The sequence below is a fragment of the Rhinatrema bivittatum genome, chromosome 16 (genome assembly GCF_901001135.1).
Source record: "Rhinatrema bivittatum chromosome 16, aRhiBiv1.1, whole genome shotgun sequence".
NCBI lineage: Eukaryota > Metazoa > Chordata > Amphibia > Gymnophiona > Rhinatrematidae > Rhinatrema > Rhinatrema bivittatum.
Genome location: NC_042630.1, coordinates 28,766,858 through 28,791,145, shown reverse-complemented (window position 1 = coordinate 28,791,145; position 24,288 = coordinate 28,766,858). Strand labels below are relative to the sequence as shown.

Below are 24,288 nucleotides of genomic sequence, written 5' to 3'. Positions count from 1 at the left end.
TCTCCCCTTTAATAGAAAGTAATAACATTATTTCAGTTTTGGCACTTTCTCCCACAAAAAGAAATATCCCTGTAAATACAGCAAAGACTTCTTGCCGTGTAAATCGTGTCTCTGCAGTTCCAATGATGCATAGCTTAACATTGGCAGTTTCCAGACCCTAAGGGAAGGAAACTGATCATTATGCCAATGGGAAAGGATCACTTTCTTAGCTAGCATGAATGAGACAGCTATAAATCATTTCCCTCCACTAGGTAATACAATACTTTTATCAAGCAAATGTAACTACACAATTTTCCCATCCCAAGGGACTACTCGTCCCAACAATCTTTGACTCCAAAGAGCTTGCATTTTATGGCATTCTGTAAACATGTGACATAAGGTCCTAAGTCCCCCTAATATAATTCAATTTTAAGCAATTGTCAGATTCACAAAAATTAATCTGGACACCCTTGACTCTATTAATGAGTATGCGATGCAATATTTTAAGCTAAATCTCCCTTAAATTAGCCAGCGGTAAACAGCAGTGAACACACTTATGTCTGTGTCTTCCAATGCTATTCCCAAATCCATGGCCCAGTGAGTCGCAAGCTTCATTAAATGTGGTGTTTTAAGTTGTTTATTTCAAAAATAGCACCCACATTCCAATCTTATTAAATTTGGAGGTATTTCCTAGCCAGATGAACTCAGGACCAATGGGTCATAATTATGCTCCTCTGTCAGCAGCTGGAGATGGAATCAGGTTTCAAAGCTGACATCACCCTAGATACACCCCTGCAGTGACCTCAGCCCTTCAGTAATTCTCTGTCTCCAGCAGATGTAGACGTGCTTTCCCTATGGGGATCGCTGTATCTTTTGGAAAAAGAAATTCTATTTTTAAATTGGAGAAAAGATTGAGCCTCGCTCTCCTGCGGTGAAACCTAATGGTCCCTCCCCGAGTTGAGAATTCCTGAGGTGATTTCCGAGATCCATTGGAGGTGTCCCTTGTTCCGGTAGCCGGTTCCTGGTGTGGTCTTTGCTGCTGAAGCAGCTGAAAGGCATTGGGTGCAGGAAGCCAAGCGCGGCGGTGACTGCCAAAGCTCTCTCCCCCTCAGCCAGTAAGTGCTGAGCCCAGGTAAGTAAAAAAAGAGAAAAGGATTTCCTTCCGATTCAGAGACGATGGAGGGGTTTTGGTAAGACTTCCTCCGGTCTCCTTGCTCGGCATGCTGTTCCGATGTCATTCCCGATCCCGTTGGGGTAAGGGGAAGTTGGCTTCCGAGCGGATTGAGCAGCCTCCCGGTGGTCTAGACCCCGCTTTAGGCTTTGTCAGCACACTGTGTGGTAGGCAGCGGCGGCATCATCTTGTGCGTATTTTTGTGTCTGCATTGCCCATCATAGAGCTTCGATACGCACAATCCGTGTCTGCTCCGCACACAACGCTGTGCACAGGCTATGCGCATAACGTCGTGCTAGTAGATAAGCGCACACCTTACTAGGCGCAGAATACAAGTAAAGCCGGGGACACGGGCTGTGCGTGTGCCTTGCTGCGACTTGTGAGGCGCCCGAAATCTGTATGCATAAAATTTTAAGCGTGAGCCGTCTGAACAGGCAGCTACCGTCGCCAATCAGTCAAGCGGTCCGTGTAATGTCTGACAACTCAACGACGGTAGCCTACATCAACCGCCAGGGTGGACCCAAAAGTCAGCAAGTGTCACAGGAGATAGATCTTCTTATGGAACTGGTGGAAATACATCTACAGAGGATCTCAGCCTCCCACATTGCAGGAAAAGACAGCGTCGGAGCAGACTTTCTAAGCAGGGCGAGTCTGGATCCAGGAGAGTGGGCGTTGTCGGCAAAGCCTTTCTGCTGGTAGTAGATTGCTGGGGTCTCCCGTCCATCGACCTGCTGGCCGCATCTCACAGTGCGAAGCTTCCCCAGTTCTTCAGTCGCAGAAGAGATCAGTTGATCCTGGGGATCGACGCTCTCATTCAGACCTGGCCGGAAAAGGAGTTGCTATACGCTTTCCCTCCATGGCCCCTGCTGCACAGGGCCATTTGCAGGATCGAGCACCACAGGGGATTAGTCCTACTGGTAGCTCCAGATTGGCCCAGGCGTCCATGGTATGCCAGCAAGGCACAGTGGGGCTGCTTTGCCGTGTGGTCAGGCCTCTGTAAGGTCGGCGCAGCTTCCTTCTTGTGACGTGCGGCAGTGCATGCCGCTTGTGCAGCAACGCGTGGGCGCAACTTTCTAGCACCAGGCTGTGCACCTGATGCCTCTCCAGGGGAGAGGGAGAATCGGGGCCGTTGGAGTCCACGCAGGAACAGCAGGCTAAAGCAAGATCGAGCACGGGAAAGTCGGCCATGCTGCCTGGGGCTGAGGGCATCTCTGGGCTGCCTCGAGGGAGGGGGGGGGGGGGCAGGGCAATTTTAATCAGAGGGAACCTGATGTGGATGGGAAGGGGAGCCTTCTGAGGATCCCATGCCATTTTCCTCTGAATTTGTCCTGCTTATGCATGAAGCATATTTGGCTCAGGGGTCCGGTGCTCGGCGGCTAAGAGAGCTGGAAATTCTGGGCGCCCGATTCTGTGCAAGGCATACAGGATCCTCGGGATGAGGACTATGCTGGGTAGTCCGGATGTAGACTCCGACGACTTGGAAGGGGCTTCGCAGGTTCCAGTGTTTCCGGATCCATCCAACTGCTCCCGATAAAGGTCCAGATGGGCCAGATCCAGATGAAGGATCGGGCCAGGTACCGGTGGCTGAGGGGGGCGACTCTATGGTGTGCGTTTATTCCAGAAAGAGGACTTGTGGTCCTTAATTCCACATGTTCTCGAGGAGCTGGGGTTCAAGGTTCCTTAGGGGGAATACGATCAAGAGAAGAGTGCTCCTGGTCATGGATGGTCTGAGGGTTCCAGCGAAAGCTTTTCCTTTTTCACAAGTTGGTAAAAAAGCTGGCTGGTCAGGGAGTGGGTATATTCCTGAGACGGGTCTGAAGGTAGGTCGGGTGATGGCTAAGTTGTATCCATTGCCAGAGGACACACTTGCGTTGTTGGCACTTCCTAAGCTGGACGCGTAAGGTGTCTGCGGTCACTAAGAAGACCACTATTCCTGTGGCTGGTTCAGGGGCGCTGAAAGACATGCAAGACAGGAATTGGCAATTCATCTCAAAAAGATACTTGAGGTGTCTGCGCTGGGCAGTCCGGCTGCCGTGTGCAGGAGCTTCATGCGGAGGGCCAGTTTGCGCTGGGTTCAGCAGTTGCAGGCCACGAAATCGCTATCTCCATCGGAAGCTAAGCAGGCGGACTGTCTGGAGGCAGCAGTGGCCTATATGGCAGATGCCCTATATGACCTGATCAGAACTTTTTCAAGGATTATGAAGTCTGCAGTGTCGGTTGGGAGCCTTGACCGTTCAAGGGAACGCTCCTATTTAGCGAGGACTTTGATTAGCTTGTAAAGCGTCTCGAGGAGATCAAAGGGCAAAGGCTGCCAGAAGACAGGCCCAAAGGTAGCAAAGGGTCCTTTGCAGGGCTCTCTCGATTTCAACCAAACAGGCAGTTTAGTTCTGGTAGGGCCCTCAGCGGTGCTGGGAGGCAGCAATCCTGGAACCAGTCCTTTCGAGGGGGCAGGAAGGCAGGCAGAGAGGGTCTCGGCCTGGACTCTGGCAGAGCCAAGTCCACCCAATGAAGTGAGTCCGGTCCATTCCTCTCTTCCTCCTCTTGGAAGAGCGTCTGTCTCTCTTTAATGAGGAGTGGACCAAAATCACGTTGGTCCGGTGGGTCCTCAGCGTGACAAGAGATGGTTATGTTTTAGAGTTCTCTTGCCCGCTACAGGACTTGTTCATGGTGTCCCCTTACGCTTCGTCCCCAAAGAAAAGGGTAGTTCAAGAAGCCGTGGAGCGCTGAGAACCATGGGTTCTGGTTCCGGTGGGGGAATAAGGGATGGGAAGGTATTCCATATATTTCGTGGTTCTGAAGAAGGGGAGGGGTCCTTCCATCCAATTTTGGATTTAAAAAAGGTGAATGTCACTCTGAAGGTTTCAAGTACCTCCTAGACTTGACTGAAATCTACATATTCCGATTCACCCGGAGCACCAGAGATTTCTCCACTTCATGATTCTCGGCAAGCATTTTCAATTTTGTGCCCTTCCATTCAGCTTGGCAACGGTGGCAGCAGCGCTCAGAAAGAAGGGGGCATCTTGGTTCATCCATACCTGGATGACTGGCTCATCCGAGCAAAGTCTGAAACTCTTGCTAGTCAGACGGTGGCTCAAGTCTTGCAACAATTGAGAGCGCTGGGGTGGTGAACCCTCCTGTCAGGTTCTGGTGGTTTTGGGAACACGCTTCTACACCAGGGCAGGAAGAGTTTTCCTGTCAGAGGATTGTAATCTCAAGCTGCAGACTCAGGTGCGCAGACTGTTGGATGCAGAGGTGCCCAGTGTCTGGGATTACCTCCAGGTGTTGGGGGTCTATGGCCTCAACTTTAGAGCTAGTTCCTTGGGCCTTTGCACACATGAGGCTACTGCAGCAGGCGCTCCTTTCACGGGAGGGGAGGGTGTATGAGAGTGCTTGGGAGGTAAGGGGGGGGGGGGATGCTTGAGTGTGGGTTTCAGAGAGAGGGAGCCTATATGAGGGGAGGAGGGGCTGTGGGGGAGGGGAGAGTGAGAGAGCAGGAGGGTGTGAGAGAGAGCATGGGAGGTAAGAAGGGGGGATGCTTGAGTGTAGGTTACAGAGAGAGGGAGCCTATATGAGGGGAGGGAGTGTGGGGGGAGGGTGTGTGAGAGAGAGCATGGGAGGTAAAGTGGGGGGGATGCTTTGAGTGTGGGTTTCAGGGAGAGGGAGCCTATTATTTGAACAAGCCTTCTATCAATGATTTATCTCTACCCTTAAACTCAGCAATCCCGTTTTTCTCATTCCCTTCTATCCCTTACCTGATCCCTCTCACCTCTCCCCCTGTCTTTCAAATCGGTATATGGACTCTAATGTGACATAAGACTTTGCCTTCGACAGTTTATTGATACTGTGTAAATCCTGAAGTTTAATATATTATGGTTATTATAGCTAATGAAGTTAGCAGATTTCCCTTGAATGCCATTATTTTTATTATTTGTATAGCCTGTTGCTGTTTAATGTAAAGCCTGTTTCTGATATTTGTTCTACTATGTAAACTGTTATATGTAAAGCCTGTTGCTAATTTATTGTTCCCTGTAAACCGAGGTGATGTATAGCTATATGTACCTCGGTATAAAAGAATCTATAAATAAATAAATAAATATGAGGAGATTGTGAAGGGAGCGTGTATGTGTGTGAGAGATTGGCCCCCCCCGCGTATCTCCCTGACCTGTGCCCTGAATTAACCAAATCTAAAAGGGGTTGGCATCAGCATGCGGTAGAGACTTGTGAGCAGTAAGGCTTCGACCCTACTGTAGCCAGGGTTGAAGCTTTGATGACTGGCGCTAATTCAGCCCCTGTTACCATGCGCTCAGAATATATGCATGGACTTTTCTCAGTTAAATTAACCACTCTGGGATTCCTACACTATTGTTTACCGGACATTCACTGTGCTCCTATCCTTTGCCTTTCCCTACCTTATCCCCCCCTTATTCCCTCCCTCTCTCCTTCCCCTCCCATCACACTGTTTGAATTAAGCCTAACTGAGTTATATTACTCGTAAGTCCCGTGAGACGCTCCTTGTTTTTACTGTGATTGTCTTTTTAATTTGTTTTATTTTTTGATGAATATTCTTAGACTATGCATGTTTTAACTCCCTAAAACGTTCTGACTACATTTTTATTTGAAAAGGCGGTATACAAACATTTTTAAATAAATAAAATAAATAATCTCACCCAGCTCTGGGACTGCATCTTGTTTATCGGTGCTGTTCAATTTTGATCCAAAACTCACTCTCCTACCCCCCAAAAATAATTTGATTAATTAATTTGACTGCCTGTGCTTACGAAGATAGTCAGTTTCAGGTTTACCTGACGTGTAGCATTAATGGTTGAGGAAGACTAAATGGTGGTAAACTCTTCTTAAGCTTCTGAAGTTTTTAACTTTTTATTGGGAATTAGTCATTTGATTTGAACAGCTAGTCTGTTCCATTCCCCTCAGATGAGGCAGATGATGATGACGATCCTGAATACAACTTCCTGGAGGACCTGGACGAGCCAGACACGGAGGACTTCCGAAATGACCGAGCTGTGAGAATTACTAGTGAGTTTGCGACCACCCCCTAGGTAGCCCCTCTGTGGCAGGGTAGGGTAACATCACTTCCTCTGGAGAAGCTGTTCCTCAATTTCACATGACAGCAGCTTCTCGCAGCCAAATTTCCTATGATTTAAAGAAACTCATCCCAGCTTAAGATGCTGCCACATGGGGTGGGGGGTGGGTTCAGAGCCCTCACTTGTGTACTTGATTCCTCCACCTAGAGAGATAAAACTCCCTAGAAATTAGTTAACATGATTTCATATGATCTCATTTGGGTGTTTCTGGGTGGGCGAAAGGATGCTTATATAGGGTCTACGGACATAGTTTTATAACTTCATATCCTTATGCTCTGTTCCTTTCTACAGAGAAGGAAGTGAATGAACTAATGGAGGAGCTGTTTGAGACAGTAAGTGTGGATACTAGCTATGCATAAGAACTGCCATAAGGGGTCATACCAAGAGTCCATTAAGGAAAGTATCCAACAGTGGCCAATCCAGGTCACAAGTACCTGGCAAGATCCCAAATAGTAGCTAGATCCCATGCTACTAATGCCCAGGGATGAACAGTGGCTTTCCTCATCATCCAACCAGACCAGTCCAGACACATGTTTTTTTCCCTCCCCTACCAGCAAATGGAGACAGAGAGCAAAAGCTTCACTGGGAAAAGGCTTTTAGGTGCTGTGCCACCTACATACTCTCAGTATTTCTGTTTCCAGTAGATGGTAGAGTTGCCAAACCCTGTAGTCTGAAGACTAATTGGACAGAAGACTCACTGGTGGCTTGATTCCCCCCCCATGGTTGAGTAGGGATGAGCAGGTCGGTGATCTTCTTTCTGGCTTGATCCTGTTTACTGAAGGGTGGGGGGGGGGGGGGGGGGGTTGAAAACCAGTGGTGCTGGTTCCCTTTCCCCTGTCCTCTCTTCTCTTATCCCCTGGCTATACTGTGGTGAGGTGTGGAAGAAGTTCATCAGGTGACACTTCTGTTCAGGGAAGTACCCTTGGGTTTGATGGTTTCAGTTGCGTAAAGTTGCCCAGCACTAATTGAATCAGCAGGGAGCAGAAGCCGGGGTAGTGGTCTGGAGCCATTGTCTTCCGCAGAGCGGGAGATGGCAGAGAAACTTGTGGAAGGGCACAGAGGGGAGAGGGTAAAGATTTGGAGCAGTTTTTGAGCTTGTTAGCTGTGTGGCCAGGTAGCACCGAGTACAGGAAGAGAAAGCCCAGCCTGTGGGTGCTGCCACAGGAGCATGCTTCCTATCTGTCTCCATCTGCTGGCAGGGAGGCATAACCTCAGGAGTCTGGACTGACCTGTGGCACTGCAGGAGTGAAAATTAGCAAGTAAGAATCAATTTTCCTTTCCTGTTAGTTCCAGGATGAGATGGGCTTCTCCAACCTGGAGGATGATGGACAGGAGGATGAAGACAGCAGCCCGGAGAGCCACTCTAATTTCAACACCCCGCAGGCTATTCGGTAGGATGCTGTGGTCTGTTGTAGCAGGAGTTAGGTGAGGCGGCATGGCCTCAACGGCTTCAGAAGAAGAATATGAATTCTAACTGACGTTGCCGGGGGGGGGGGGGGGGGGGGTTGAAAGAACGGTGCCCTTAGAGAAAGAGAAGCTCTGTTGTGGGGCAGAGGTGAAGGTCGACAAGAAATGGCAGCACCTCCTAAGCTATGGGGCAGCCCAGCACTAGGCGCAGCTCTGTCTGTTTGGGAAGGGAGGCAGAAAAAAAGGCTGAGGGTCCGCCCAATTTCCCCTCCAGCCAAACTTTGCTGGAAGGGATTACTGATCCATCAGCGACAGCCTGCAAGAGGTAGTGGGGGCTCCTTTGTTGTGTGGGGAGGCTGAAAAACGCAGTTTAAAATGTATGCTTATATTTAGCTGTGCATTGTTAATTATAAAGGGCTCCTTAATTGGGTAAAGAGCCTGCGTAGGTGCGGTTGTCATGGCGACCAGCGTGTCCCCAGGCTGTTAGAACAGTGGCTGTGACATCCATGGATCTGTACCTGTGTCAAGGGAGCCTGGAACACGCTCTGAAATCTGAGGCCACGCTCTTGACACTGTCCTTACGCTGTGCAAGATCGATTTTCTGTTCCATGTCTTTCACTTTTTGCTTCATATCTGGCCCCCGTTTGTTTCTCATAATGTAGTACAAGAGGGTTAAGCCTCTGGCGCATAGCCGCTGTCACTCTGTGAGAGCCCATTAATCACTGAGCTGTCCATGGCGGTTCCAGCGTCCCTGAGCATGCTGCACAAATTCTGAGGCGCCAAACACAGCTCTGGACCCACAAGTTCAGGAGTGCTGGCTTAGCATCAGATTTCAGCCCTGTTTATGCGAGTGCACAGGATGACCTGGGAACAGACTTGTCAAGACAGCGAGGGACACCATAATAACATCAGATGCTAGATTCTGACCTGACGTTGTGTGGTTTCAGCTGCTAGCGAAAAGCACATCAGGATCCCCTCCCCCCCCCAAACAGAGGCCCTGGGATACTCTGAAGGCTGCTCCTCTTTCCTCCAGCCCCCCCTGGTTTTTCTCTTGAGCCTAAGATGCAGGGACTGCACCAGATCCCTCACTTGTCTGGGTCATTCTTTTACATGGCCATAGGTGTTCTTCCCTGTCTTATGCTCAGATACTTTAGAGCAGACCTGGGCAAGGGGCGGCCCGCGGGCTGAATCCGGCCCGCCTACGGTCTGAATCCAGCCCGTCCACTGCTGAGAGCAGATGGGGAATGAGGCACGCTGCCTTCCCTTGCAGAGGGAAGGCAGCAGTTCATTCTCCGCTCCCTCGCTCCCCGATTGGCCGGCAGCTCCCTCGCTCCCCGATTGGCCGGCCAATCGGGGAGCGAGGGAGCGGAGAATGAACTGCTGCCGGCCAATCGGGGAGCGAGGGAGCTGCCGGCCAATCGGGGAGCGAGGGAGCGGAGAATGAACTGTTTTTTTTTTTTTACAGCGTCCAGTGGGGGGAGGGAGTGACTCGAGCGAAGGCACGCTGTCCGATTGGCCGGTGCTGGGCAAGCCTTGCCCAGCACCGGCCAATCGGGCAGCGTGTCTTCGCTCGAGTTTCTTTCCTACCTACCTACCTACCAGTTCCGCCTTTCGTGGTCTTTTTCAGGGGTCCCCAACCACCGGTCCGCGGGAGTTTTTTGCCGGTCCGCGGCGCGCGCTCCCGGTCTCTGCCGCTGCCGTTGCCGCTGGACTGTCAGCACGTTCAAGCCCAGTGGTAACGGCAGCGGTGTTAGAAGTGTGGCACCCGCGCGGCTGGCCTTTTCTTCTTCCTGCGCCTGCACCCCCCCTCCCGTGACCCGGAACAGGAAGTGATACTCGGAGCGGTGCGCGGGAAGGAGAAAGAGCCGTGCCGCATCGGCTGCAGCGTCGGTCCCCGAGCAATTAAAGCAGCCGGTAATCGAGAAAGGAGACAGCAGCAGGAGCCTCCCGCGGCCGATGGGATTCTTCTTTCTTGGCCTGCGGGGGCTGCTGCAGCTCCCATTTGTGCTCGGGGGGGAGAGGAAGTGAGTAAGAGAGAGTGAGAAGCAGCCAGCCTGTGTGTGATTGAGAGCATGTGTGTGAGTGAGAGAAACTGGTCAGAGAGCTGATGTGTGTGTGTGTGTGTGTGTGTGTATGTGAGAGACAATGAAAGTGATTGCTCAGGGAGATGACTGATGTGTATGTGAGAGTGTGAGACATTAGTCAGGGAGGTGACTGATGTGTGTGTGTGTGAGAGAAAAAGCATGGAAGTGAGAAGTCTGGGTATGTGGGAAAGCATGAGCGTAAGAAGCCTGGTGTGGGAGTGAGAAACCTGGGTGAGTGTGCATGCATGAGAGAGAGAGACTGCTTGGTAAGGAGACTGTGTGTGTGAGAGAAAAAGACTGGTGTGTGTGAATGTGAGAGAATGTGATTCAGGGAATGAGAAGCCTGTGCACGTGGAGAGTGAGCATGGAAATTAGAGAGACTGGTGTGTGTGTAACAGAGAGAAAGTGATTATGGGAATGAGAAGCCTGTGCATGTGAAGAGAGTGAGCATGAGAGTGAGAAACCTGGGTGTGTGTGAGACACAGCATGGGAGGGAGAAGCATGTATATCTGAAAGAGAACTTGGGAGTGGGAAGCCTGTGTGTGTGTGTATGCATGAGTGAGATCAGGTGACTGGTGTGTGTGTGTGTGAGAGAGAGAGAGAAAAAGTGATTATGGGAATGAGAAGCCTGTGCATGTGAAGAGTGAGCATGGGAGTGAGAAACCCGGGTGTGTGTGAGACACATCATGGGAGGGAGAAGCCTGTATATCTGAAAGAGAACATGGGAGTGAGAGACTGGTGTGTGTGTGTGTGTGTGTGAGAGAGAGAAAGAAAGTGATTTTGGGAATGAGAAGCCTGTGCATGTGGAGAGAACAAGCATGGGAGTGAGAGACTGGTGAGTGTGTGTGTGAGAGAGAGAGACAGAGAAAGTGATTATGAGAGTGAGAAGACCATATATGTAAGTAGAACACGGGAGTGGGAAGCCTGTGTGTGTGTGTGTGTGTGTATGGCATGAGAGAAACTGTTCAGGAAGGTGACTGGTGTGTGTGTGCCAAAGACTGTTTGGGAGATGATTGGTGTGTGAGAGACAGAAACTGGTCATGGGGGCATGACTGGTATGGTGTGTGTGTGAGAGACATGGGCACTAAGGAAGAGGACCATAAGTATAGAGCTTAGCTTCTACTGCTGCTTCTGGTGTGTGCCACGGCCTGCAGGGAAGGGGAGTAGGAGAGCTGCTGGAGGGGGTAAGTAAAGGTGGCTTTAAGTTTATTTTTCTTGACTGCCATTTTAATTGTGTGATGTCTGCTTTTTTGAAATATTTTATTGGTGTTTGGAGAATGTTTAATAGTTTTTATGAGTTTTTAATTGTTGGATGTTATTCTGTTCATAGCTGTTTTGAAACATTTATTCTGCTTATTAGTATAGTTTTACAATTATTTCTGTGTGGGGATCTATAGTGCTTGCTAGTTCTGTTTTCCTAATAAGAGGAGTATTGGTTTTTAGGACCTGATTTAATATTTGTAGTGTTGCCTTTTCATAGATAGGGTTGCTCCTGTTTGAGTGTATTCCATAATACAGGTGTAACTGTGTGCGGATTAGTTTATGTGCATTACTACAGATCCTGGGAGTATGTTAGGTCGGTTCTGTGTCTGTTACCGAGATGAGATACTTTACTAGCATGTAAGAGTTTTATCAGTCTTATTTGTTGTGTTTTCTCAGAGGACATGCATTGGTGGTAAACTGCTGTCTTTTCATAAGTAGGGCTATTGAGAACTGAGTTAATTATATTAGTCCGGCCCTCTAAAACCATCCCAATTTCTCATGCGGCCCCATGAGAAAATTAATTGCCCACCCCTGCTTTAGAGGAACTGTTTCTGCCCCATGTGTCTGTGCACATGTACTTCTCCCCCCTCCCTACTGCAGTGAAAATGTTTTCCCTGTACGTACCTGGATCAGTCCAGACTCCTGGGTTTCCCCCCGCCCCCCCCAGCAGATGGAGACAGAAATTTATTAACAAAAACTCTGCCTATATATAGGAGGGTGCCATCTACAGTCTGGCAGTATTCTTCTGTCTCCAGCAGATGGAAGGGGTGCAAATCCTACAGTCTGTGATAGGGCCTAAATTAGTGACAGCTTTAGTTTAAAAAAAAAGAAGGAACTTTAATTTTAAAAATTTTAAACAGAAGACAGCTTTCTTCTTGAGCCAGAACCAGATGGGACTGAGGGTCATGATCTGATTGTTGCCTTTTGGCATTAGAGCTTGCAAGGGTGGGGTGGAGGGCGTGAGGGTGAAATGCAAGAAGGGAACTAATATTTTGTCCAGTCTAGCTACTGCTGCTTCTTTAAGTCTGTGTATGCCGGTGTATATAAGTCCAGTTACTTGGGGTGTGGGATGAGGAGGAGTGGGCACCAGCTTATTGTGTTGAAGTGGAAAGGAGCAGATGACCCCACCCACACCGGCTCTGTAACTTGGGAGCTTGATGCTGGTGTACTCTTCTTTACCCCTCTCAGGTTTGAGGAGCCCCTGGCCAACATTCTGAATGAGCAGCACCGGACAGTAAGGCAGCAGCTTGAGCTACTGAGGCTGAAGAAATCTGTGAAGCAGCAGCAGCAGACGACAACAGTGGAGTCCGAGGAATCCAAACCACAGAACGAAAAAGCGACCCAAATCCTGATCCTGGACCTAGGGCAGAAGCGAAGGCTGCAGCAGCAGATGCAACAGGTATTGGGAGAAGCTGCACCTCGGAGGGGTGCCCGTGTCTTTCTCACCTGTTGGCTAAAGCAGTTGATGTTCTTGTTTTCCAGCACGTCCAGCTCCTGACTCAGATCCACATGCTCAGCAGCAGCAATCCAAGCCTGGGCTCTGAAGCCGACACCGCTAGGATGTTCCTGGTAAGGGATCATTCCCTGGGAGTTGTATGCACGAGTATGCGAGATGCAGCAAGGCTTTGCAAGATGTTAACAGCAAGTCCTTAGTCTCGTTGCGTCTTTTGCTTCTTTGTATTTCAGTTTCTGGCCCATCAGCTTCCTCCTCTGGGACTCCAGCTCATTGGAATCTGTTGGGGCTGTGGCACCAGAACCTTCCTGCCCAATCCTAATTTGAACTCTCTTCTACTCCTGAGCCTGAAATCATCTATCCCTCCAGATCGTGTGCACGCATTGCACCTCGAATCTGGTGTCATCATCGTGTGATGGCTGGGACTCCCTTTCCCTCTCCCTCCCTCTGCGGCACACTGTGTTTTTAAAAGTCTCCTATCTCAAGTGCTGGTAATCAGAAGCAGGCTATGTTGTTTTTGGGAATCCAGAAAATGACAAAATTCCCCCCCCCCCAAAACCCCAGATAATGTCATCTAGCTTTTTCTGTTTTTACTGTTCCACATGTATCGGTTTCTGTCTTTCTTTTTCCTAAGAGGGAGCTGGCTACCTTTGCCAGTAACTCCACGCTCCTTCACCGACAGTTCATCCCTGAGTTTCAGACCATCTTTGAAACCTGTAACCTGAAGGAGTCCCTCCAGCTCATTGAGGACTTCCATGCCCAGGTCCCAGTAGACTGGAGCCCGCCTAAAGCAGAGAAGAGAAGTGGTGCGTAGCTCGGCTCAGACCTTTCTTTGCCACTCGTTGTAAAATATACCTCTACTGGCCAGATCTTATGTCGCCTTTTGCTAGTTCTGTAGACTGAAAAAAACCTTCCAATCATGTTAAAATCTCAGAAAAGTCTCTACAGAGTCCTGGCTTGACAGTTCTTCTGAAATAGTCTGTTATTCTTCAGGGTTGTAGAATAGATAGCAGCCACCCTGTCATGGCTTCTCCAGGCCTCTGCAAAGTGAGGAAAAGAGGAGTTCCTGTTCATACCCCAGATCAGTCCAGACGAGTGGGTTTATGCATCCCTACTAGCAGATGGAGGCAGAGAACAAACCCTTGAGGCACTGCTTCAGCCAAAAGTGCTGCCTGCTGGGCACTTTGAGTGCGCCAAGTTTGTGCTGGCTCCAAGGCCATGTGCGTGTGCCCGGTGCGGTGTGTTCAGCCGCGTGTATTGCCTGCTGGGTGCTTTGAGTGTGACAAGTTTATGCTGGTGCCAAGAACGCGTGTTGCAGGCGGCAGGGCCGGCAGTGGTTGCTCCGGTCAGCTCAGCACAGCGTGCCAAGTTGGTGCTGGTGCCAAAGCCGCGATAGGGCCTGCGGTGGCTGGCTCGCTCAGCTCAGCAGTAGCTCTAGCTGCATGGCAGAAGATGCAGGGACCTCGACAGGGGGCCTTGGAAAAGAGGGCCCTCTGCTCGTCGGGTTCCTCAGCTGCTGTCCCAGGGGATAGCTGTGACCGCAGGGGATTGCGGACAGGGGCCTGCGGCCACCAGAGACTCCAGGGATTTCCCTCCTCTCTGTCGCCTGTTGTGCAAGAGGGACCGGATGGGGGAGAGGGGATTTGGATGGCAGCCTTCTGCTCCTCCATAAGGCCTTCCTGGCGAGGAAGGGGATGGGGGTTAACTGCCCGAAGGAGTTGCCTCCCCGTCATGTTTTCAAAAATCCTAAGGTGATCCCTTCTGGAGGTCCGGGGGGTGGGCCGGCTGGCCGGCCCGCCTGTGGTGACGTCAGGGTATAGGTCGTGCAAGTTCGGAGGCTGATCCCAGGGAGGTAGAAAAAAACCATTTCTGATGAGATGCCTGAGGAACACGGCCCCGACTGAGGATCCGGATCTGGACGAGTTTCTGGTATCAGAAGGAGATGACCCCAGGGTGGTCCACTTGTTTAAGATGGCCAAGTGGTTTCCCCTTACTCCTCAGGGGTTGCAGGAATTAGAGATTAAGGTGACTCAGGAGGAGTTGGATACTGAAAGCGTGAATCCAATCCACCTAGTGCTTTTCCCTTGCCTAGGAAGATTGGCAAATTGGTGAACTGGGAGTTAGACTTTCCGGAAGCGGGTCTAAAGGGCGACAGGGTCATGCTGAAGCTTTACCCCCGGATGGAACAGGAAATGCGAAGGGAGGAGACTGAGGTCTCGGCCTTATGGCTTCGAGCTGCTCTAGGTGCTAGCCGAATGCAGATAACTAGGTTTGAAGCAGGTTTGCCCTGTGGATCAGATGTCCTGTCCTGTATGATTTGGGGTGGCCGTCAGCCCCTAGTATGGTTTTTGCTATGGCAACTCAGAGGCTCCTGAGGTTGAGTATTTGGTTGCCAGATTTGTGGTTTTGATGCAGATTGGTAATCTCTCCTTCAAGGACAACCTGGCGGAGGTGTGGTCTAAGTTACAGCTTGGTAATCTTCCTTTAGGGGGAAGCGGCTGTTTGGTGAGGACCTGGAACAACTGTTCAAAACTCTGAAAGATTCCAAGGGGAATAGATTGTCAGACTAGGAGGCTGTCAAGAAGTCTTTCCGCCCCGTGTCCGGATTAGGGATGTGCGGTGTTTTTAGGTCTGGCATGTTGGCCTCAGGCGTGAGGCAAAAGCAGGCCTCGGGTCGGCAGCCGTCCTTTCAGGGTTTCCAATTCTGGGCCCTTCCCTTTGGGTTGGTGACCATTGCGAGGGTGCTAGTGGCGACGGCGCTCAGGAAGGAAATTATCCTGGTGCACCTGAACCTGGACGATTGGCTAGTATGGGCGAAGTTGGAAGTGGAGTGTTGGCACTCAGTCCAGTGGGTCCTGCAATTCCTGTATTCATTGGGCTGGGTAACGAATCTGACAAAGAGTCATTTGTAGCTGGCCCAGTCCTTGGAGTATCTGGGGTTGCTCAGAATCCTGCTTAGGGAAGGGGTTTCTGATTACGGAGAGTGTAGTTGAGTTGCAGAATCAGGTCCTTTGGCTGCTGCGTCTGTCAGTTCCCAGGGTCTGGGATTAATTACAAGTCCTGGGTTCCATGGCTTCTAGGCTAGAATTGTTTCCATGGGCCTTTGTTCACTGGCATCCTCTGCAGAGGGTTTGATTATCCTGTTGGAAGTCACTTTCGGGGGAAGTTCAGCTTCCTTTGCTATTGCCGGAGGAGGCCAGTTCCAGTCTTTTGCAGTGGCTGTCTCAGCGCAATCTGGAGAAAGGAATGGATCTGGAAGGCCTGACTGGGTGGTGGTGACCACAGATGCCAGCCTCTCTGGTTGGGGATGTGATTGGTCAAGGAACATCAGCCCAGGGTCAGTGGTCATCAGAGGAAATGACCTTGTCCATCGCTCAATTGGAAACAAGGGCAGTGCGCAAAGCTTTGTTGGCGTTTCTCCCGCTCAATCAAGCCAGGTCGGGCTGAGTGTTCTTGGATGATGCAACGACAGTGGCATACATTAATCATCGAGGCAGAATGAAGAGTCGTTTAGTAGCGCTGGAGGCGCAAGAACTGTTTGGGCGGAGAAACATCTTGTAAGAATAGATTCTTTCTTTGTGATGGGACAATGTGCTCGCGGACTTCCTCAGCAGACAGCATCTGGATCCGGGGGAGTGGGAGGAGTCGGTGGAGGCCTTCTCCTTGATTCAGGTCAGGCTGGGCAAACCAGCGGTGGACCTCATGGTGACTTCAGGAAATACGAAGACGGATTGGTGTTTCAGTTGCAGAAGGGAGGTCGGATTGGAGGGCGTTAATGCTCTTGTTTATCCATGGCCGACACTTCTGCTGCTGTACATGTTTTCACCGTGGCCTCTCTTAGATCAAGGGCTGTGGCGCATTGGTCTTTATCCGGCAAGGTGATTCTGGTGGCATTAGAGTGGCCACGGTTTGTGGACCTTCTTCATCTAGCGGTGAATGGTCCTATTCGCTTGCTCCATCTGTCAGAGCTGTTGCAGCAGGGGCCCATATTTTCTGACCGGGAGGATTGCTTCTGTCTAGCAGCTTGGCTTTTGAGAGGCGGTGGCTCTGCTTGAAGGGATATTCTGAGCCTGTGATTGCGACTTTGCTTCAGACAAGGAGGCCTTCCACGTCATTATGTCTGAGTGGGGAGAGTGTTTGACTCATGATGTTTTGCAGGGCACGATGCAACCTTTGAAGGTGGACGTTCAGCAGATTCTGGCCTTTTTGCAAAGTGGCTTGGCTAAGGATTTGGCCTATAATTCCCTTCGGTTTGGATGGTAGCCTTGGGGTCTCTTCAAGGTAGGATTGCAGGGAAGACCTTTACCTTCTCTTCCAGATGTGATTTGTTACCTCAAGGGGGCAAAACATGTAGGTCCTCCAGCCCAGAAGATTGGTCCAGCATGGAATTTTAATATGGGTCTTTGGATGCTGTGTGGCCCTCTCTTTGACCGGTTAGGAGGGCTTCTTTAAAGGACTTAACCCTGAATGCTGTTTTCGGGGTGTAATTCTATTCAGCTAGTAGGATATCTGAGCTGCCAGCATTGTCATGTAGGGACCCTTTCCTATGTTTTTTTAAGGAGGGGGCTTTCTTTACGTATGATTCATCCCCTTTTGCCTACAGTGGTTTCCTCTTTTCACCTTAACCAGGTAGCAGAACTACCGGCTTTTCTGAATTTGTCACCGGCTGTTCCTATGGCGAGGGAGCTTCACTTTTTGGATGTGCGGCAAATTCTTTTGCTATTTCTTAAGCTGACAAATGATCATGGGTTTATCCTGTTCTGTGGAGCAAAGAAGGGAAATAAGGTTTCCAAGGGCACTATTGAGCAATGGTTAAAAGAGAGAGTAGCTTCGACTTACATTTGTAAGGGCTGTTGGTGCTGGAGAGGTCGAGAGTGCATTCCACTAGATTCTTGGAGAAGTCTTTTAACTGCTATTAATTAAGTTGACTTGGGGAATAGCCACTGCTATTACTGGCATCGGTAGCATGGGTTCTTCTTAGTGTTTGGGTACTTGACAGGTACTTGTAGCCTGGATTGCCCATTGTTGGAATCAGCATGCTGGGCTTGAGGGACCCTTGGTCTGATCCAGTATGACAGTTTCTTCTGTTCTTAACCTCATGAGCGGAGTGTCTGTATCTCCGCAGGAGATTTGTCATGCAATGGCTTCTCTTCACACTTTTACCAAACCTTCTCTCTTGAATGTGTGGGCGCTGGAGGAGATGTCTTTTGGGGAAAGTGTGTTGCGTGCGGGTCTTTCGAATTCTGGCCCAGAATAGAGGGACTTGGGTACATCCCACTTGTCTGCACTGACATTGGGTATGAACAGGAAAGGAAAATTGGTTCTTACCTGCTAATTTTTGTTCCTGAAGTACCACAGATCAGTCCAGAGACCCGTCCCCATCTTTTGAAAGACTTCCTCGCTTCTAAATGTTGCTGGGCTGGTGTGTGAAATACTCAGATTAATGGGTAACGTACATAGTTCAGTATGTGCTTTGTGTTAAATCAAAGGGCCTAGTTTTCAGGGGGCTCCAACGTTAAGTCTCTGTTCGCCCAAGGTTCTTGTGGTTTGTTAAGGTACACATCTTGGCTTGGGTACAGGTCAATACTGAGCGACTGCAGGTGGCACTCTCGGTTATGTAGCAGTGCCTCAAGGTTTTGTTCTCTGCTTCCATCTGCTGGTAGGGATGCATAAACCCCACTTGTCTGGACTGATTTCTGGTACTTCAGGAACGAAAATTAGCAGGTAAGAACCAATTTTCCTATACATACACAAGTTGTTAATGTCTTGCAAGATGGGTGATGTATGCCCAGGGAAGCTGTAGTGACTGACTTCCATGCAGCTTGTGTTTACTGGAAATGTTATCCTGGGTATAAAGTGGCTGCTGTCTTCTGCTGTACATGTGGCCTGGGCTGCAGCTCCAGGCGCCGCTGTCTGCTCCGCACTTAACCTGAACCCTCCTGTGTTCCATCACAGCAAATGACTTTCCCTGCCTGCCCAAGCACGTGGCATGGCTCATGGCAACGCGCTCCCTGTTCATGTACCCAGAACTGCTGCCCATCTGCTCCTTGAAGGCAAAGAACCCCCGGGACAAAGTTTTCTTCACCAAGGCAGAGGACAAGTGAGTGACTAGAGCTGGGGAAGGGAGCTTGGAGGATCATTTGGAAGGAGCCCTGCTGAAACATGGGGGAACAGACTGACCTTTGTGATTGCTGGTGCAGACTGGGCAGCTGTATTCCATAACTAACTGTAAGTGCCCAATTCATTTCAGAGATTCGTACTCCCATGTGTGATAGATTTTTTTTTTTGTTTTGTTCTGTGTGTGTAGTTTACTGGCTTTAGGGCTGAAGCACTTTGAAGGGTCAGAGTTTCCTAAACCCCTGATCAGCAAGTACCTGCTGACCGCAAAGACGGCTCACCAGCTGACTGTAAGAATCAAGAATCTGAACATGAAGAAGGCTCCTGAGAACATCATCAGAGTAAGTCAGGAGCTGGTACTGTCTCCAGGGGCCCCAGCTTCTCACTGCTTCCAGAAACCCAGCAAGAACAGAATACAAATCGGTGGCACTGGGCCATGCAAATGAATGTCTCTTTGTGTGGGATGAGAGCAGAGAGAGGCCCTCGTTAACCCCGGGTGCAGTATCGGCCCTGCTCTCAGTGAACCTTCACCACATCGTTAACATTTAATTTTTTTAAGGTTTGCATTTGAGGCTATAATGGGACTTACAATATGTGAGATCTGGCTGCTTCCACTCATGAACCTTAGGGGGGGGGGGGTGTCACTTGTGCTGATGGCCATCAAAGTCCCAGGGGAGGGGGAGCATAGCTATAAAAAAAAAATAAAAAATACAGCTTTTATCCCAAGAAGTGGGTTTTCAGTGTTGTGAGCCTGGAATTTCCCTCGTTGCCCTATTTTTAACTCCATCCCTGCTACAAGGAGCCACAGCCTCCATCTCTATCTCTGGACCGTGGTACATGTGCCCCTGGTGTCCGGCCAGCAGGTGATGAGCACTGGTTGAGGCTCCCTGCCCTTGTCCTGTGCCCCAGCTCTGAACACCGCATCTACTAAATGCATTCATAAAAGAAACTGTGAGTTATTATGACCTGCAGGCAGTATCTGGAAGGCTGGATATCAGAGCAATAATGAAGCCTCATTGTGGCTTTTTAAATAGATTTCTTTTGGGTTGTGAGTCACTTGGTGAGCGTGCAAATACTTTAAAGGTTAGCCTGCCCCTACCTTGCCTTTTGTAATACTGGCTCAGAAATCTGCTTCTGAAACAGAGGTCAAGCAAACTCTCCTTGCTCCGGAGCAGATCCTGATGAAAGAAATGGCAGTCTGAGACAGCGAATGCATATGTGTTGCCATCCTCTTCAGTCGTGGCCTCTAGAAATCTGCACATGCTGGTCAGTGTAAATCCATGCAGAGGGGCACCTGGATTTAAATGACTCTCTAGTGTTATTAACTCCCAGAAGGCCTTGCAGCCGCCTCCTGCTGGTGTGTTTGGAAGGAGTAATAGCCAAGGTATTCAGTGTGTGCTGGGGGGGGGGAATAGGAGTTCCCTGTAGGTACCCAGATCAGTCCAGACTCCTGGATTTTGCCTCCCCACCAGCAGATGGAGACAGAGAAGTTTTGACTGACTCTGCCCTATACCCTGAGGTGCCACCCACAGTCTGTATTCTCTGTCTCCAGGTGCAAAATCCTGCAGTCTGTAGTTAGTCCTTAGCTCAAAAAAAAAAAAAGAGAAAAGGGTTAGTTACTTAATGGTACTATCTCTTTAATAAAAAAAAAAAAAAAGTAGGAAAAAAAAATTAGAAGTGAACAGCATAGTCTCTGTTCTGAAGCCTCCCAGGGGGTCTGGCAGATCCTGAGGGGACCACCCCCCCTGGTATTGAGACTAGTGGAGCTGGGGGTCGAGGATCCTGCTGCAGCTTCCCAACGCCACTGAGGAGATTCCGGGGATCCCGGCTCACTCTCCTCATAAGGGATAGGACCCGCGCTGAGGAAAGCTACTCTTCAGGTGGTGTAAAAAAAAAAAAAAAATGACCGGTCTCGCAGCGTCCTGGCCTTCTTGGTGCCGGGTCCCCCCGCCGCCGCGACTTGTTTTTCACTCCCGATTTCACGCTCCGTTTCCGACCGTGATGCTGCGTGGTGCGGCCTGCCGAGCCTGCGGGGATGTGCGCAACGGGTTGTGTTCAGCGTGCCTCCCCAGGGGAGAAGGCACTTCTCTGACAGTGGGGGAGCAGTGTTTCAAAGCCGCGTCAGGAGCCTGCGAGGCCCGATCGTTCGCGGCTTGCTGTCACAGATCCGTCCCCGCTCAGTGCGGGAACGGAGGCCATTTTGTCCACGTTTCGTGTGGCGACTCGTGCTGCGATGGGAGGAGGGGAATCCCCTCCTCCTCTCTCCCCGCAGCCCACAGCCCCCGCGGGGGATGGTTCAGGGGCTAATGTGGAGGAGGCGGAGGAGAGCTCCGAGGAGGCTTCAGACTCCTCCTCATCTTTTTCATCAGAATTTATCCTCCTGCTGCATAAGGCTTTTAAGGCCCGGAGGTCGGCTAGGAAGTGCAGTGGGGGCGACGGTCGCTCCTGCGCAGTCCCGATGTTGGGAAAATCGGGGGTTCTACCTGTCAAGCGTACAAAGTCCTTAGAGGCTGCGGGGGCTTCTAAGTCTAAATGCCCCCTCCGAATGAACATCTCCCGTCCTGGGCCAGTTTCTTCCTCAGAGTCCTCGGATACGGAGGATCCGGGGGCCCTGCCTCCTCTGGGGGCAACTGTAGTTGAAGACCTGAGTCTTTTGTCTAATCCCGGTTCCGGCTCGAAGGTGGTCCATCTCTTTAGAAGGGACGAGCTTGGCCTTCTTATTCCCGCTATTTTGGAAGAATTGGGGATTGAGGCCCCTCCGGAGGACTCCCGCATGGGCTCCATTGATCCAGTTATGGTCGGTCTCATGGTCCAGCCAAGTCATTTCCGTTCCATCTTTTAGTTACGGATTTGTTGTTCTGCGAGTGGGATACTCTGTTTTGCGAGGAATGGGTCAAACTAATGTCCGACCATTGGGTCCTCAGCATAACAAAGCAAGGTTCCCTGTACGTACCCGGATCAGTCCAGACACCTGGGTTGTGACTCCGCACCAGCAGATGGAGACAGAGCAAAACTCGACGGGCTCCCTACATATAGTAAGGTGCCACCCACAGCCCCTCAGTCTTACTCTGTCTCCAGCAGATGGGGCAGGTCCACCCACAGTCTCTGTACTCTGCGGGGTTTTAGTTAGTTAAAAAAAAAAAAAAAAAAAAAAGATAAATAAATAGGATAGAAGAGAGGAAGAACAGGTTTTTTTATTTTAGCAGGAGAAGCTCCCGTCGGCGTTGTCTCCCAGGGGGGTTTGGGAAGGTCCTGAGGGGACTATCCCCCCCTGGTTGAGCCCGCTGCTGTGGGTCGCGGACCCAGCCTTGCCAGGCAGCAGTGTCGGGGTGACACCGGGGAGCCCGGTTCACTCACCCCGGTGGAGCGGGAACATCAGCACCTGGACAGCGACAGCGGCTGAGTAGTAAAAAAAAAAAAAAAAAAGTTTAGCTTGTTTTTTGTTTCGCGCCGGCTCTCCCTTTTCTTCTCGGCAGCTCGTTCGGGAGGGGGGGACCCGTGCTTCGTGTTTCCTGCGGCGATTTTATTTTCTTGCAGTGCCCGCGATGCCGGTCGGCTCGGCCTGCCGCGCGTGCGGGTCGGCGCGCACGCGCGTTTCGCGCGATGGCGTTTGCTCTGGGTGTCTTGCCGGGGGCGAGGGACCGTCGGGGGGAGGTCGTAGCGGCCGTTCCCGCTCGTCCCGTTCGCCGCCGCGCGCCGGGGGTGCTGTTGCTGCTGGCCCTGATCCGTTCCCACTCAGCGCGGGAACGGCGGCCATTTTGGATACAGTTCGAGCGGCCACGAGGAGGGTGTTGGATAATGGCGGCCAGCCGCCTCCGCTCTCTCCTCAGCCGCGGGCCGCGGGGGGGGAACCCCGGGAGGCCCTACAAGCTGAACAGCCATCCTCGGGGGAGGGACCCTCCGACTCGGAGGATTCCTTTTCCGATGATTTTGCTATGTTGTTAAAAAAATTGGCAAAATATAAGAAGTCGCGACGCAGCTCCGGAGGAACTTCAGGTGGCGGAAAGGGACGCCCGCGCTCCAAGAGACGGGCAGGCCGGCCCAGGAGCTCGCCGGGTCCACCTCAGGGGAAGAGACCGGCACGGGGCGTCCCTCAGGAGTCTGACACGGAGTCTACTTCCTCGGATGAGGATCTTTCGGTCTCGGGGGCTGCAGGAGGGCCTGAGGGGCCCGATGACCCGAGCCCTGCACCGCCAGGCGCCGGAAAAGGTACGCTGGCGGGGGAGGGGGATGACCCCAAGGTCGTGCGCTTGTTTAAGAGAGAGGAGCTCTCTCCGCTGATACCAGCGATCCTGGAGGAGATTGGCATTGAAGCTCCACCGGTCGAGGTCCGTCAGACCGCAAATATGGATCCGGTCCTCCTCGGCCTCGCAGGACCTGCAGTGGCGTTCCCGTTTCATTTCTCGGCCTCTGACATACTGTTCCGGGAGTGGGATACCCCGGAATTGGGACTTAAAGTGTCCAAGGCCATGGACAAGTTGTATCCTCTGCCGGAGGACGTTCTCGAATTACTGCGCCTCCCTCGTGTAGATGCGGCGGTGTCAGCGGTCACCAAGAGATCCACCATCCCTGTCACGGGGGCCACGGCGCTTCGAGACATCCAGGATCGGAAGCTCGAGGTGCAACTTAAAAAAGTTTTCGAAGTGTCCGCTCTGGGAGCCCGAGCGGCTATCTGCAGTAACTTTGCGTTACGGGCGGGCCTTCGGTGGGCCCAGAACTTGCAAGCAAATGCTGGTCTGTCCGAAGGGGAAGCCTCACAGGCGGATCACTTGGAGGCGGTGATAGCCTACAGTGCGGATGCAATGCATGATTTGCTGAGAACTTCGGCCAGGGCTATGGTGTCGGCGGTCTCTGCTCGCCGTCTCCTCTGGCTCCGTAACTGGTCTGCGGATGGTACGTCAAAGGCGCATTTGGGATCCTTACCCTTTAAAGGGAAGTTGCTGTTTGGCAAACAACTGGATGATCTCATGCAGTTCCTCAGCGAGAATAAGGCTTTCAAACTGCCGGAAGACAGACCGCGGTCGCGATCTAACTTCTCGGCCAGGAACAGGTTCCGGTCTAACCGACGTCAGAGGCCGCAGCGATCCGGGACGGGCCCGTCCTACCGAGCCAGTTCGTCCAGATCCTCCTGGTCCCAGTCCTTTCGAGGGAAGAAGTTCAACCGGTCGGGGGGACCCTCGGCGGGATCGGGGTCCAAGTCGACACAATGAAACGAGACGGGTTCATTCCCCGCATCCGCCTCTGGACGCCGTCCCAAACGTGGGGGCGAGGCTGGGGCAGTTTTACGGGGAATGGACCAAGATAACCTCAGACCAGTGGGTCCTCGGAGTCATAAAACACGGTTACGCGTTAGATTTTGCACGCCTGCCGTGGGACAAGTTTCTCGTCTCTCCCTGCAAGGCGGTCGCCAAGCGCGCAGCCGTACGAGTGACCCTTCGGCGCCTGGAAGGTCTGGGCGCCATTGTTCCAGTGCCACCAAGTCAAAGAGGCGTAGGAAGATACTCCATTTACTTCGTGGTTCCCAAGAAGGACGGCGCTTTTCGACCAATTCTCGACCTGAAAGGGGTCAACAAGTGTCTGCGTGTTCCCAGTTTCAAGATGGAGACGATCCGCTCAGTGGTGGCGGCGGTTCGTCCCGGCGAGTTTCTGGCGTCCCTGGATCTCACAGAGGCGTACTTACACATCGGAATTCAGCCGGACCATCACAGGTAC

At 51.3% G+C, this 24,288-nt stretch overlaps 1 protein-coding gene across 5 annotated transcripts in view; it reads left to right on the top strand.

The window, feature by feature from the left end:
• GON4L (gon-4 like) overlaps nt 1-24,288 on the top strand; it is a 113,825-nt gene that overhangs the window by 43,949 nt on the left and 45,588 nt on the right. For all 5 annotated transcript variants that reach the window (XM_029581253.1, XM_029581252.1, XM_029581251.1 and 2 more), the window contains exons 12-19: nt 6,083-6,184; nt 6,544-6,584; nt 7,540-7,643; nt 12,195-12,405; nt 12,489-12,575; nt 13,094-13,265; nt 18,415-18,559; nt 18,767-18,917. In XM_029581253.1, the coding sequence (XP_029437113.1) occupies nt 6,083-6,184; nt 6,544-6,584; nt 7,540-7,643; nt 12,195-12,405; nt 12,489-12,575; nt 13,094-13,265; nt 18,415-18,559; nt 18,767-18,917 (1,013 nt within the window). The remainder of the gene's footprint in view (nt 1-6,082; nt 6,185-6,543; nt 6,585-7,539; nt 7,644-12,194; nt 12,406-12,488; nt 12,576-13,093; nt 13,266-18,414; nt 18,560-18,766; nt 18,918-24,288) is intronic.